This window comes from Anolis carolinensis, chromosome 1 (genome assembly GCF_035594765.1).
Source record: "Anolis carolinensis isolate JA03-04 chromosome 1, rAnoCar3.1.pri, whole genome shotgun sequence".
NCBI classification, from domain to species: domain Eukaryota; kingdom Metazoa; phylum Chordata; class Lepidosauria; order Squamata; family Dactyloidae; genus Anolis; species Anolis carolinensis.
The window spans coordinates 211,916,557-211,931,645 of NC_085841.1; the positions used below are offsets into that span (position 1 = coordinate 211,916,557).

The 15,089-nt window shown below is 37.9% G+C and overlaps 1 protein-coding gene across 4 annotated transcripts in view; it reads right to left on the minus strand.

Annotated features, from left to right (window-relative positions):
* Positions 1-573: 573 nt before the first annotated feature.
* The window catches only part of LOC100558893 (collagen alpha-1(XXVIII) chain), an 80,977-nt gene continuing 66,461 nt past the window's right edge, over positions 574-15,089 (minus strand). For 2 of the 4 annotated variants that reach the window (XM_016996751.2, XM_008119021.2), the window contains 9 exons: positions 14,791-14,871; positions 13,156-13,191; positions 11,450-11,486; positions 9,858-10,415; positions 7,130-7,371; positions 6,121-6,211; positions 5,893-6,024; positions 3,282-3,473; positions 574-1,332 (listed from right to left, as the gene is read on the minus strand). In XM_016996751.2, the coding sequence (XP_016852240.2) occupies positions 1,325-1,332; positions 3,282-3,473; positions 5,893-6,024; positions 6,121-6,211; positions 7,130-7,371; positions 9,858-10,415; positions 11,450-11,486; positions 13,156-13,191; positions 14,791-14,871 (1,377 nt within the window). In that variant the 3' untranslated portion in view covers positions 574-1,324. Of the gene's footprint in view, positions 1,333-3,281; positions 3,474-5,892; positions 6,025-6,120; positions 7,044-7,129; positions 7,372-9,857; positions 10,416-11,449; positions 11,487-13,155; positions 13,192-14,790; positions 14,872-15,089 lie in introns of those variants that run through there. The other 2 variants (XM_062964730.1, XM_062964745.1) reach the window with 2 other exon arrangements.

Here is a 15,089-nt window from a genome sequence, read left to right on the forward strand (position 1 = left end):
TTGATTAAACAATAGCAATTGATAGCAATCCCTGGATGATGGGCTTGGGATTTCCTTTGGGGAGAATTGTGTCCCCATAGGATCAATATGCTTCCTGGTTGAATTTGCATTCAGGACTCAATTCTGGGGCTGTGTTGAAGAGGACATTCTGGTACCTAGAGCCCATTATATGGAGATGGTGAAAAGGAGAAATTGGTAGGTGGTGTTTTCCTGCTTCTGAAGCCAAACTGAGTAACCGGAAATCATTTACCTGAACCTCCACTTTTTGGGGTCCCATTTTTGAATAACAGAGCTACACAAAGAAAATAAAAATCTGGGCAATTCTGGGAATATATGCTAGTATTCTTTTTGGAACAGTATTTTTAAAAAACAGTCCCGTTGTATGTTTGCTTTTTTCCTTTCATCACAATTAGGATATTATTTTTCTTGGTATAATTTTGAAAAAAATATTCTGAGTTCCAAAAGCATTCCTTTTCAAGAACAGTTAACACACACTGTCTCATTCTGAATTAAGAAGGGAAAAAGAGATTTTATTTTTACTTACATTGCCATAATAAAAACAGAAACCAACCATTGCAGAAGTGAATTGGTATATATTTAATTCACAAAATATATTGTACACATTTACTGTAGATATACAAAGCCCAACAAACAAATAAACAAACAAACTTATTTAGATTAATAGGTTTTCTGACACGCTGTGCATGATACTCAACCAGTCTTGTATCAGCTGCTGCTGCTTCTAACTATGATTTAGCAGCAGGGTTTGCTTGTATCCTTGGTATGTTCCCACTATCTATCCTCAGTCATATGTGTTGAGAATCTGAGTGTCGAGGAATGAGTCATATTAGGTATTTTCCAACCAAGACACTTGATTCGAGCTTCCCTCTTCCTCACAGCCCTCATGGAGTTTTCTCCACTGGATCCTTGCTACTCATAAAAATAACATCCCATCTTTTATTGCATTTCTCACTAAAGAACATGGATAGGTTCCCCTGAATCAACATATACAGTAAAATAAGACTTGTACCCGTTTGCTCATAAGAGTGGCCTATTGTTCTCTGCTGTTTTTTATTCAATATTACTTTAAACCCAAACACATATGGTCCATCAAGTGTCCAAACACTGTTGGGACATTATCTTTTCGATTCAACAATATGGTATACATTCTCTCATTGACTTTCATAGGACTACACAAGAGTAAGTGGCGTAAGGATAGTAATCTATCCTTTTAGTAAGTACATTTTAAAAGTATGCATTAAAACTCCACTTTTCAGGTCAAAAGGAGTCCTGTGGAATTCAGGCTGATTTCTGTTAATATCCTTCAGACACCTATAAAATAGGCAAGATAAATAATTTGCATTAATATGTATGGATGCAAAACAAAGTGTAACCACACGATGCATCTAAAAACTGAACACTAATTTCCAGTTACTATAAATACTATTTTCCTATTGTAACTCAATGAGCCATCATCACTCCATTTAAAAATAAAAATATGTACCATCTTCCCCCCTCTTCCCTTTTCTGTTCACTGGTGCCCGCTTTGAAGAGTTGGGTTTTTTAATTCATGTGAAAAGCATTGCATAAATAAATAAGTTTAAAACTGGTAAAATAAAGGGATCACAAGCAGCTAAATAGCTTTAAACAGTTCTTCCTCTGTGCATGAGGCAGGGCATTGTGGGCAAGCATACAGATGCTGAGTTTGTTCTGTTCCACTGTCACACAAGGTAGAGGATTCTTCTAGGTAGTGCCATTTTGCCAGGTTGCCTTTTGATTTGCCAACTCCACTTCTGAGTCTGTTCAGGGACTTCCAAGTTGCCCATTCTTGGTTTGCCCCTGTAGGAAGACCCTCATGGGGGGGGGGGGGGACCCAGTTGGGATTTCCTGGTTTAGCTGCCCAGAGGGATGCTCTGGCAGTTGCTGGAGGAACATTAAGAGGAGTGGTGGTTCTCACGAAGCTTTTCCTTGATTTGAGTCTACTGGGAGGAGGCTGATAGTCATGCAATGGATGGCTTTCACAATGTTCAACCTTATTTCTCTCACAGTTAGCAGCAACTTCCTGTCGCACATGGGGGGGGGGGGGGGCAATGCCAGCTAACTTGTAGAGTTTATCAACAGGTGTAGGTTTAAGGCATCCTGTGATGATTCTGCATGTTTCGTTCAGTGCTATGTCCACCTGCTTTGCATGGGCAGACTTGTGCCAGACAGGACAGGCGTACTCAGCAGTTGAGTAAGACAAGGCCAGGGCTGATGTTCTTATTAATTGTGGATCTACATTACCAGTAAGTTTCCACAGGATGTTGTTGCGTGCAGCTACTTTGTGCTTGGTGTTCGCACAGTGTTTCCTAAAAGTTAGCGGTCGATCTAAGGTGAGAATATTTAAGTTTGGGTGATGAAAGCACAAACACTGCTTCTTTGCAAATCTTGCCAGGAAAAACTATTTGGTGTGTTAATTTTAGAATCGTCATACACCAGAAATGACTTAAGGACACATCACAACAACAACAACAACAACAACAACAACTCCCTATAAAGGAGGGTTGGCTGCAAATGTGCTTGTGTCATTTTCCATCATGGGAATGGCCTTGAATGATCTGCTTCATTTGTATTCATATAACAAGGAAAACCATGGAGATACTGGTATAAAATTGGTTAAACTTTTTTAGGTTAGTTGCATTTTCCCAGTCCTATAATAATCCTATCCATGTCATAAAGAGCCCTCTTTACAAAAGGGAGTCTGAGCCAGCTGGATATATTTTAAAAGTGTATAGGAACCAAAATTTGGCCATGCCATTGTGATAATTCAGATAGAAAATTTCCCAATACACCAAGGAACCTTACTGGGAAATAAAAAGACACCAATAAATAACTAAGAACGTTCTGCTATTTTCTAATACTAAAAGTTAGCTGCCTGGTATAGTTGTTTCATTGTGGTACAGCCAGCCCTCTTTACAATGTCAATTGTATATAATGAGATTTGAACATCCATGGATTTGGGTATCCACATTGGTCCTTGAACCAAACCCTAGTGAATATTGAAGGCCCACTGTAATCACCACTGCCATGTATAGTCACAGATATACATCTCAAAGACCGTCGCCAAGGATAATTTTAATTTTTCATATTTTCTTTCTTAGATGCTGATTTTAATAAGGGGGAAAATGAACTATATTTGAGGTCCTTAAATGTTCAAAACTTTGGAAGCACAAATATAATGTACTTTTGAAAAATACAAGAGATAAGTCATTTTAATTGTAGAAACAGTTATTGGTTCTTACCTCCAGAGAAAAATACACAGGTCTTTTTGCATTCCTCTTCAGTTTCAAAGCGATTCTCATTTCCATCACAACCACCATACCAAAACTGAGCACAGGAATTGGCTTGCTTGTCATAATACCATTTTATTATATATACACGGCAGGATCCTTGATCTAATCTTAACTTACACTGTGGAGGACTCAGGATATTTTCTTAGAGAAACAAAAACAAAGCACTGCATTGGTTTTTTTCCTTTTTTTCTTTTTTATGGCCCAACGGCAGGCCTCCAAAAATTGCTATCACTTTTAAACATTTTTTCCCCAATTATGCTGAAAGTGAATTAATTTTTCCAACCCAAAAGCATTGCATTGGTTTTTTTTTTACTTTCAAGAAATAATTATCGCAATAAAGTTGCAATTAAAAGAACCAATATCAATGTAATATTGCCAGTTAAATGTATAGATTTTGTCAGAGAGAGAGTGTGTGTGCACCCAAAGTGTTTTGCAAAGTTGAACAATCCCCCAGATCTTCAAAACATTAGCTACAACTGGAAGAAAAATTGATTTGACAGGCATATATTGGTACTTTACAAATGAAAATCAGGCAAGTGGTCAAGCAGTGTCATAAAGAACAAATAAGGTAGGAGAGGCTGTCGCGGGTTTGTCGTTACTAACAATTTACTATAGGCTTTTTGCTAAATAATAGCAAGGATCTGAATAATTTTCTTACAATAGTAAAACAGCTGTTCTGGCTTAGTTGGGTGTGTTCTCTGGTTACTGTATAAAACAAAGCATTAAGTTTGTAGTTTTTAGCTTAACTTAGCTCTGCTTAGATCTGGTAGCTCACGGGGGTAGTTGTTTTGTTGCCGGGAGCTTTTATGCGGCGTTTGGAAGCTGAAAACAAGCTGAAGTCAATGTCAAGAAAGACTGCTTATCTGCATGCCATGTTTACTATGTTTATTTCCTGTCATTGTAGAAGACTCACTCAAGAAAGTGTTTGTTATTATACTGTGGGGAGATCAACTACTCTGATTTGTTTTGTACCATTGTTGAACTAAAGTGAATGAACTATTTTCTTTTCTACTTAAAGACATAACTGAATTGTGCATATTTTTGAGTTCATTAAAGGGGGCTGAAATTTCTTTAACAGGATATGGGCATGCTTCCGCAAACTGCTATGACTAATCTAACAAGTTTGCTTTTGCCTGATCCGACCGGGAAGAGAAAAAGTCCACTCACTCTTCTCCTTGCTGCGGAGTTAATTGAGCGAAAACTGCTTTTGCACTGCAAACTTAGTTTGGAGCAACTGAAGTAAGCTGAAGACAAAGGGGATAAAGACATTTTTAAAACATCTGAAAGGTAGGATACTATAAGATTAATTGGGACTCTCAATTCCAAACTGGGAAGGCTCTGCCTTTTAGGTGAGAATAGTGTCTGAAACCCTAGGGAACTTTAGAAAGATCTTACAATGTAGTACCATAGATACCATTCAAAGAGAAAGGGCAATGAAAAGGTTGTTCTCCTGTAGCAGGTCTCTTGTGACGTGAGATGGACTTAGGAGGGAGGCTTTCCTTTCTGGCACACATTTAGGGCATACAAGAAAGTCACTGCTCAGTTTGGACCACTGCTGCTAAATTATCAACGTACTCTTCCTTTTGCTTTATATTTTGAGTTCCTGTCATGGTCAGTTAGATGTCAGTTTAAATGGCTAAAAAGGGATTTTAGACACCTGTATCAATGGGCCAGGCACATGGAGTTGGAAGAGACCAGAAGGGCCATACAATCCAACCTCTTGGCTTTCAATGTCACATCAAGACTCTAGACCAGTTTGGGGGCTGATGGGCCTACCCTATGTCCAGGCAATGGGAGAGGTTTATGTTATTTGAACATCTTGGGGTGTGCTCCAGACTAAGTGGGCAAATAATTGGTTAGTGGTCAGACTAATTAGCAGTGACTAAATTCTTGCCCTATGCTATGCCCGATTTGTCTAATCTGCAGCCAAATAAAAATTGCCAATTTTATTTCAAGGAACTGGACTGTGTGTGATTATTTCCTCCTTCATTTTGCTGCCCAGTAGGTCCTGAGAACAACAGTGGGGACTGGTTCAGAGGGAAGTAGAAGGAGGAGAAGAAGAAGAAGGTACTGCTGTGCATCAGAGAGGCAGCCATCTCCTCCTGGATCCAGAGAGAAAGAGTTCTTCCATCAGCAGAGATACTAAGCTAGATTCTGGCCAGATCAGCAACACTAGAAAAAGCTTTGGTTAATTTGACTTCCTCTTAGATGAACTGCCACATCAAAACAACAACAGCACGTTAAAATTCATTAGTATTTATTTACTATACATTTCTGGAGCTTGTTTCCCAAAGGTACCTAATCCATTTGAACATATTTTACAGGAATTGAAAAAAATGTGCTGAGGATCTGCATTCTTTTGCTATAAAATGCAATTTTCCTAACTCTTTACATTTTGGTAGGTTTTATCTGCACAAAATATTCTGCTCCTAGCTAATAATGTGTTGCCACCTATAACTCATTTTCACCTTTTTTTGGATTTGGTATCTTTTGGAAACATACTCCACATTTTTGTAGATGAAAATGTATGTATTTAGAAAACCTGGATCTATGGAATGACCTGGTTTTGGCGTAGGTGCTGTGGAAGTAGCTGATAAATGAGATGGCGACAACATCTTTTCTATTGTTAGAGATGGCAGAGGTGGGGGTGGCAGCGAAGATGTTGAAGACAATGGCATTGCTGATGTAACTGCTGCAGGATATAATATTAGAAAGGAAAGATTTAATAGAGGTCGTTTCTTTGGTTTATGCCTTGTGCTGTTAGGAGCCTGATGGTGAGAATACTTACCTTTGTTATTAATTGGAGCCAAGAAGGAGAGACTTTCTCCATCTGATCCCACCTCATAGTTCTCAGTAAATATTCCAGGTGATTCTTTGTCCTGAAACAAAATTTAGTTCTGCTAATGTGACTTTTCCATCAGTAAATATTGTTCTCGGTATTATTTGGACAATTATTAGATTCCCTTCCATTTTGCTTCCACCATTAAATTGCCACCTGTGACTACAATGTCAAGATAAAAAATAGTATGCAGGTCTAAAAATACTGAAGTGGTTTTACTATAACTCTACATAGCTCCAATCAGGTGATTTTGAGCTTCCAAAATTGTTGGTATTAACTTTGTCCCGTTATTAACATTAACCAGAACCAAATACAGTAGTCTCACTTATCCAAGCCTTGCTTATCCAAGCCTCTGGATTATCCAAGCCATTTTTGTAGTCAATGTTTTCAATATATCGTGATATTTTGGTGCTAAATTTGTAAATACAGTAATTAAAACATAACATTACTGGGTACTGAACTACTTTTTCTGTCAAATTTGTTGTATAACACGATGTTTTGGTGCTTAATTTGTAAATCATAACCTAATTTGATGTTTAGTAGTCTTTTCCTTAATCCCTCCTTATAATATCCAAGATATTCGCTTATCCAAGCTTCTGCCAGCCCGTTTAGCTTGGATAAGTGAGACTCTACTGTAGCTTATTAAAAATATGTATTCAAAATCCTAAAACCCCTTTAATTAAAGGCCGTTATAACACTATGATTCCACTGCAACAGTTTGCAGCATCCCAGGATTTATAGTTCAGGAGCAGTTAGAAATCTCAGACACATCTTCAGTCTTTCACCAAACTGCAAATCTATGGGATTCCACAAGATGCTGTTGAGGCATCGAAATAGAAGGATAATGCTGTTTGTGTAGTATGAAAGGGCCCCTGGAATGAAAAGAGAATCTAATGGCAACACAATCATTGCAAATAAAGCAAAAGAATTCAGAAAATAGCAGAAACCTAATGATTACCGGAATTAATGTTTGAGAAGGCTGGCCAGGATTTATGGAATTCTCTTTCATAGATGTTTCATATCCATTTGACCATACTGCATATCCGTTATGACTATTAGTATGTAGAATGTATTGGGAAGAACGAGATGATATTGAGTGAATAGACGGACCATTTATGCTTCCTCCATTTCCAATTCGGTTATATATTAAGGCACCATGTTCATCTTCACAAAACTGGTTAACTAGTTTGGATTCCAATGCTATTTTTAAAAAGAAAAAGACATTGTTACTTTAGTGTACTTTGAAGCAATAATTAGAATATTATGTTCTATCTGTGCCACCGAAAACTATAATTATATATGTTAATGTATGTCTACAAAGCAAGAAGTATATCCTTGCATATAGAATGTTATGATTCTGTGCCCAACAGTGCATACATTATAGCCTAAGCATTTATTAACTCATACAGCAAGCCGAAGGATTACCAGGATTCTTCATTACAGTTAAGACAGGGATAACTCATAATTGCATTTTCAAGGGTGAAGAGTCTTTAGTTTGGGTATTAGACAGAAAACCAATAACTCTTTATACAAGAGTGATTCATTGTTTCTGATGTACAGCAACAGAAGACCCAATGCCAGGAAAAATTTAATGTTGTAATTAGAGAAATAACCCAATTCTGCAAATACTGTTGCCCAGAATCAGTCTATTTCCAAATGACATGTTCAACTACCTGCTGTTCATCCCTCCAGATATCTAAATTTAATAGGGTATCATATCCGCAATGTACCCGTTGAGTATTTAACTCGGAGAAACAAAGTACATAGGACACTTGTTCTGCTTCCATATTTTATCTTGCATGACAATACCTCAGTCCTTTCCTTGTGTATGCCTTCAAGACATCTGTCAACCTATGATGACCCCATATGGAGCCGTGGTGGCGCAATGGGTTAAACCCTTGTACTGGCTGAACTGCTGACCTGAAGGTTGCTGGTTCGACGGGGTGACCTGTCTGTCAGCTGTACTTTGTGGGGACATGAGAGAAGCCTCCCAACTAACACATCAAGGCATTTCCTGGGCAACGTCTCTGTAGACGGCCAATTCTTTCACACCAGAAGCGACTTGCAGTATGTTCTCAAGTCACTTATGACATGATAAAAAATGACCCCATGCATTTAATAAGAGTTTTCTTAAGCAAGGAATACTCAGAAGTGGTTTTGAGAGTTTATGCCTCTGAAATGCAACCTACAGCAGTCAGGAGAGAATACTTCTGGAACATGGCCACACAGCCCGAAAGACATACAACAACCCCACAACCTACAGCACTTTGCACTTTATTACAGCACAAATTCTCTCATTTTACTGAACACAAAAATTATTATCTTAAGCTAAAGTCATAAAATACAGTAGGATTTCTTCAGGTTCTAGATTTTTTAAAAAAGGCAAATCTTCTAGTTCACAGATCATATTTGCAAACAAGTTTCTCTATTTTTGGAAGATAGATAATATTAAAAATCTAGCCGGACCAATTCCAAGCTCTTTTAGAGTTGGTACAGCACATCAGCATTCAAAAGCAATGTAACACTAAGACTTTGTCAATTAGGACAAGTAACACCCTAGATCTTATATTTCTGGTTTTCAAAAAGTAGGAACAAACGCTAAGGTTCTTATTGAAAATGTGGAAGTTTTCAAGTTGTAAAAAAGTGGGAGTTTTCAAGGCATGTACTATACATTCAAGCCTTAGACCCATGTTGATTTAGTCCTATGGAAGCAATATATCAGCATGATTAAATTTCCCAAACCTGGGAAAAGCCCACCAAATTTTATGAACTCCCCAAAATATGGGAGCTTTTCCTCATAACAATCTTATAAAGTCACAATCAATTTAATAGCTTTTAAAAATCGTGTCAGAAGCAAATTAAGAACATGCTGCAATTCGCTTCTAAGGTGAGATAATTGCCTGTCTAAAAGACATTGCCCAGGGGACGCTTGGATGTGTTACCATCCTGCTGGGAGGCTTCTTTCATGTCCCTGCATTGGAAGCTAGGGCTGACAGATGGGAGTTCACCCTGTCTCATGGATTCGAACAGCCAACGTTCAGGTCAGCAGTTTAGCAGGCACAAGTTTTGCGCCACCGCAGCCATGAATTTAATAGCTGACTGCAGATTGGCAGCTAGGTTTCCATAGTCCTCGTAGAGCACTCTTCACCACCACAACATGATAACAGATAAGTAAATCTATGCATCTGTTTTGCATGTGTTATCAGCTGCTCTATATAACATACATTTCCTATATTGTATAGTCTCTATTGACTACAACTCTTCCTAGATCAGGGCAATGAAAAATAGTGCCTTCTAGATCTTTTAGAAAATGAGTTCCATAAGGCTCAGACTATGGGGCCAAAACTAAGGCCCCTTCTACACTGCCATATAAACCAGATTATCAAAACTGATAACCCAGTTTATCTGCTTTGAACTGAATTATATGAGTCCACACTGCCATATAATCTAGTTCAAAGCATATAATCTGGATTTCATATTGCAGTGTAGATGGGGCCTAAGAGATCTGGGAATTTGTACTTAAAACCATCTGGAAGATGCCATGTTTCTATCTTCTGTTTTATACCTCATTTAGGCATCTCTGAGTAAAGACAACAAAACACATGAACCTAAGGCCTCTCATCTTATAAAAACCAGTGACATTAATTAATATTTTTTCTCCCCGAGAGACAAGTCTGCATGCTCACCTGGAAGAGTATTAAAATCATCGATGAGGTACATATGTTCTCTGTCAGGGTCAGATGCAATGAGATTCAACTCACGCAAGAATTCAACTTGTGTTGGGTCTGAAGTGTTTACAATTCCAATGGCATACATTTCAATGTTGGCTGCATGAGCTTCTCGAACCGCAATATCCAGTTTAACAGCTTCCCTCTTGTCTGCTTGGCCATCGGTGAGGACTATGGCAACCTTCCTCACCCCAGTCCGAGCCCCAAAAAATCCTTCCTGGGTTGCTTTGCGGATGGCAGTTCCTGTGTAAGTGCCTTCTCCCATATATAACATTTTCCTGATAGCTTGTTTCACATCCTGCTGAGTCGTATACCTGTTGAGCCCAAATTCAAGTCGAACCTCCAGACTGTAGAGGACTAGCCCAATTCGGGTGGCATTTCTCCCTACAGTTACTCGGTCTACTAGAGCAGTAACAAAATCTTTGATTATTTCAAAATTTTCTGGGCCAACGCTTTCAGAACTGTCAATCACAAACACAAGCTCCATAGGTATCTCCTTGCATTTAATGCCGCAGCCTGCGAAGGAAAAAGAAATAATTCAAATCCTGAATATTTGAAAGTACAGTAGAGTCTCACTTATCCAACACTCGCTTATCCAACGTTCTGGATTATTCAACGCATTTTTGTGGTCAATGTTTTCAATACATCATGATATTTTGGTGCTAAATTCGTAAATACAGTAATCACTACATAGCATTACTGCGTATTGAACTACTTTTTCTATCAAATTTGTTGTATAACATGATGTTTTGGTGCTTAATTTGTAAAATCATAACCTAATTTGATGTTTAATAGGCTTTTCCTTAATCCCTCCTTATTATCCAACATATTTGCTTATCCAACATTCTGCTGACCCGTTTATGTTGGATAAGTGAGACTCTACTGTATTAAAGCAACTCATATTTTGTCTTTTCCCTTAAAAGTGCTACAAAATCACTGTCACATTACTAATGACAACCTCGTATGAGTGTCTTAAAACTTTACAGATAAGATGGGACAAAAGATGAAACGGAACACAGTAAAATACGAGATATTTTTTAATAAAGGTCTTTGGGTTGAATGAAATGTACAAATCGTTTGTCACAATTATATCTGTGGGAAATGGCAAAATGAGCCTTGGGTTTTTTCAACAGACTCCAGCAGTTTTAAGGACAATCTGGTTCTGGACTGTAGACTAGTATACTTAAACAGATTATCTGTAATCTACTTTGTTGTTTTAGAAAAATTCTGAATTGTACATTTCAAATTGCTGCTAGGCATCCTCAGAGGTTGAGAGGTCTGTTGGATATATAAACAAATATATAAACCCCACTTGCCTAGATTCCAACAGACCTTACAACCTCTGGGAATGCCTGTCATAGATGTGGGCGAAATGTCAGGAAAGAATGCTTCTGGAACATAGCCATAAAGCCCGGAAAACTCACAACCCAGATCAATAATGATCCCCCCTCCCTTTGGAGTTGCGGATATCTTTGGTTTGGGGATGCCGTGAATAGTCAGAATAATGAATTGTCATACAACCTAAATGGCAACATTTGTTGAAAACTTACCGCAGATCTCCTTAATTAATTTAATGATATCTTCTCTCTGGGTGAGAAAAGACAATGAAAATGTATGCATACAGTACTGAACAGCTGTTGTACTTGTATAACTAGGCATCTGCTAAGTGTATCCAAACTACTTGTTGCTGTTTGAGGAATTGCTAATATCTTTCATGATAGGAAAATAAAACATTTAATTATCAGTTCATTAAGTCAATGCTTTAAATGCTTCATTACATCCTGGAAGTTTTAGTTGTCGATGTCACGTACTCTTAGATATGTAATATATACAGCCATCTCCACGGATTCTGTATCCACAGAAACAACCATCCATGGCTTGAATTATTTTTTTTAAATCCCAAAAGCAAACGTTAATTTTGGAATTTGATATAAGGGACACCATTTTACTATATCATTATATGATAATGGCACTTGGGCCTCAACAGATATTGGTATCCACAGGCAGTAGGTGGGTGGTCCTGGAACCAAATCCTAGCAAATAATGAGGGCCGACTGTATTTTGCCCTTGCAGAAAAATCCAATTCTAACCCAATTCTAATCCAATTCTAACTGCAAATAATTTCTTGTAACATGTAAGATTCACTTCCCTTAATGCAGTCATTTTAGTGTGAGTGAACCACTCTGCTACCTGCATTTCATTAGGGATTATATTACTTTTGTATTCATACACTGTCTCCTGTGAGTTGTCTAAAGTTGTTATACCATCAGAGCATTAGATGTAAGTAGGAGGAGCCTTTTTGCTAATAATTGGCGTTCTGGGCAGTTAACTTTCCAAGGCTAGTTAGCCAAAGGTGAATGGCTCCCTCCAAAAAGTAGGGCTGTCCTTTTCCTAAATGTTAAAAGGGCTTCCTGTTGAAGAAAATCAATTGGTTTATGGGGCATATAGAAATACCAAATAAAACTTGAACATCTACATTATAGAGTAAAATCTTTTTGAAAAAAAACCCCATAGAAGTTAATACAACACTATGACCTACTGTAGACTATTAACATTTGGAAAAACTATTGGCTGCTGCTCTGAGCCCATCAACTATGACAGGATACAAAGTAAACAAATGAGCAGAGAAATCGCTATAGTCCATGATTTCTCCTCCTTGTGATGAAACATTCAGTTTGAGACTTTTCATATAGCAGAGAGATGTTCTTTGAATAGCTTTCTTCTATTTGCCAGGAAATCTATATAAATTAAAATGTAATGTCCATTTGTGGGGATCTCATATCTCCCAAACTACTTCACCAATTGCGACGAAATTTGGACACAAGATAGCATTCGAACTGATGAGTGTTTTAAGGTATTTATGTACCTACTATCACAAACCTGTCACACCTGAGACAGGTAAAACCATGCCCCTTAGTAACGCCCAAGCAGTCTCCTCCCCGCTTAGCAACTGTTGTAGCCGATGGAACCACCACAAATATTGCCTACCCACAAACATATATCTGAAACCTGCTCTTTCTCAATCCTTTCTTTCCCATTGAACCAGACTGGGCCACAGCAACACGAGGCCGAGTACAGCTAGTTGTAAATAAATCTTACTTATTTAAATTTCTTATGCTTTTTCTGTGTACGGTATCTCTTTTTCAAATGAATCATTTGTTTCTCACTGCCACAACTCCCACAAGTGATTGATCCAATATTGTGTAACAAGATTGTATTTTACTTCAAAATAATAATAATAATAATTTTAACTTACTGTAAGGCCTTGCTCTCCCTTTGGTCCGGTTTTGCCCTGAAATAATAATCAATCATGTATTTAGTGATTCCCATTCATCTCTAAACTTTCCTGTATCAGCTACAGAGGATTACCACCAAGCAATCTCACAGAAATTACTGAACACGTTTATATGGATAACATAACATGTACTTTAGTTAGCCCTTTAGTAAATCCAGATCTGCAAACAGCCATATTATGATATAAGCTTTTAAACTAAAATTCTCTGTATTAAGAACTCATGCATATTGCCTTCCTTGCTACCAGATACAAGGCAGTAAATCCAGCTTTTAATTGTATACTTAATGATAATCCTCTTCTGTATCATCCCTAACCTAACATGTTATTTTTAAATAAGGCATTTCCAGCGTTTTTTGGCAGGTGATTATGAAATGTATCTAACTATGGTAGATGCTAGAACTATTTGGGAAGCAAATAACTGTCTGTTATAATAAAACAAATCCTGTAAGGGGGAGCTCTGGATATATTTTCCTCACTGAAATGCTGTTACTCTATAAATCACTGGAAGAACAACTCAAGTCCAAAATCCAGAATATTTACTTTCTTGGACTATTGTTCCTAGAATCCCACAGCTGGGCTGTGGCGCAGCTGGCTAGTAACCAGCTGCAATAAATCACTACTGACCGAGAGGTCATGAGTTCAAAGCCCGGGTCGGGTTAAGCCCCCGACCATTAAATAGCCCGGCTTGCTGTTGACCTATGCAGCCCCGAAAGACAGTTGCATCTGTCAAGTAGGGAAATTTAGGTATGCTTTATGCGGGAGGCTAATTTAACTAATTTACAACACCATAAATCTGCCAGCAAAACACGAGGAAAGGAATGAGGAAGTACAGCCACCAGTGGACAGTGAAGCAACAGCTCCCCCTGTGGCCGGAATCGTGAACCTGGAAAAATGTTAAATGCCTCTGTGTCTGTCTATACTGTATGTTGTTTGTCTGTTGGCATTGAATGTTTGCCATATAATTGTTCATTGTAATTCGCCCTGAGTCCCCTTCGGGGTGAGAAGGGCGGAATATAAATACTGTAAATAAATAAATAAATAAATAACATCATGCCAGTCATGTTGGCTAGAGGAATGTGGAAGCTATAATCAAAAAACTAACTTTGTGAAGTTTTCATCCCAGGAAGTTTTGAAATGTCCTCTTGTTAAAGATTTTTGTATTCTTAGGACAAGACTGTGCCTATCTATTGTCTAAGCACTTTTGAAATATATAAACATCAATGGGAGGATAGCGGAGAGACTTATCTAAAATGTTTCTATATACATATGAAATTATTTCTTAAGCGCTTATACACATATCCAATTTTTTGCTTGACACAAGTCATCTTATTTGGAGATACTAAGGCTCATTCTACACAGCTGTATAACATCCAGATTACCTGCTCTGAACTGGATTATATGGCAGTGTAGACTCAGATAATTCAGTTCAAAGCAGATGATGTGGATTATCTGCCTTGATATTCTGGATTATATGGCAGTGTAGAAGTGGAATTGAGTGATCGGTTCTCTAAATTGGTGCTTTCCAGAATCTTGTAGTTGATGATTAAATTATGGCATATGGAAAGCTCCTGGTTGGAAAAGGTTGAAGATACTTACAGGATCTCCAGCTGAACCAGGATCACCCATGTTCCCTTTTTCGCCTTTTCTTCCTCTTTCCCCTGCTGATCCACGGTCACCCTAGGAATCAGTTACAGGACATCTGTAAAATATCTTACTTTTACTTCATCACCATGGTACGAACTATCATTCACTCCTGAGAAAGGCCGTTATTCCATCCATCATTGCGATTTATCATTTATTACTGAAATTGACTATTATATACTAGTCCAACATTTGCAGAGATTCTCTCCAAATTGAGACAGTATAGAACTCTGGTGTGATATACTTGGGCATAT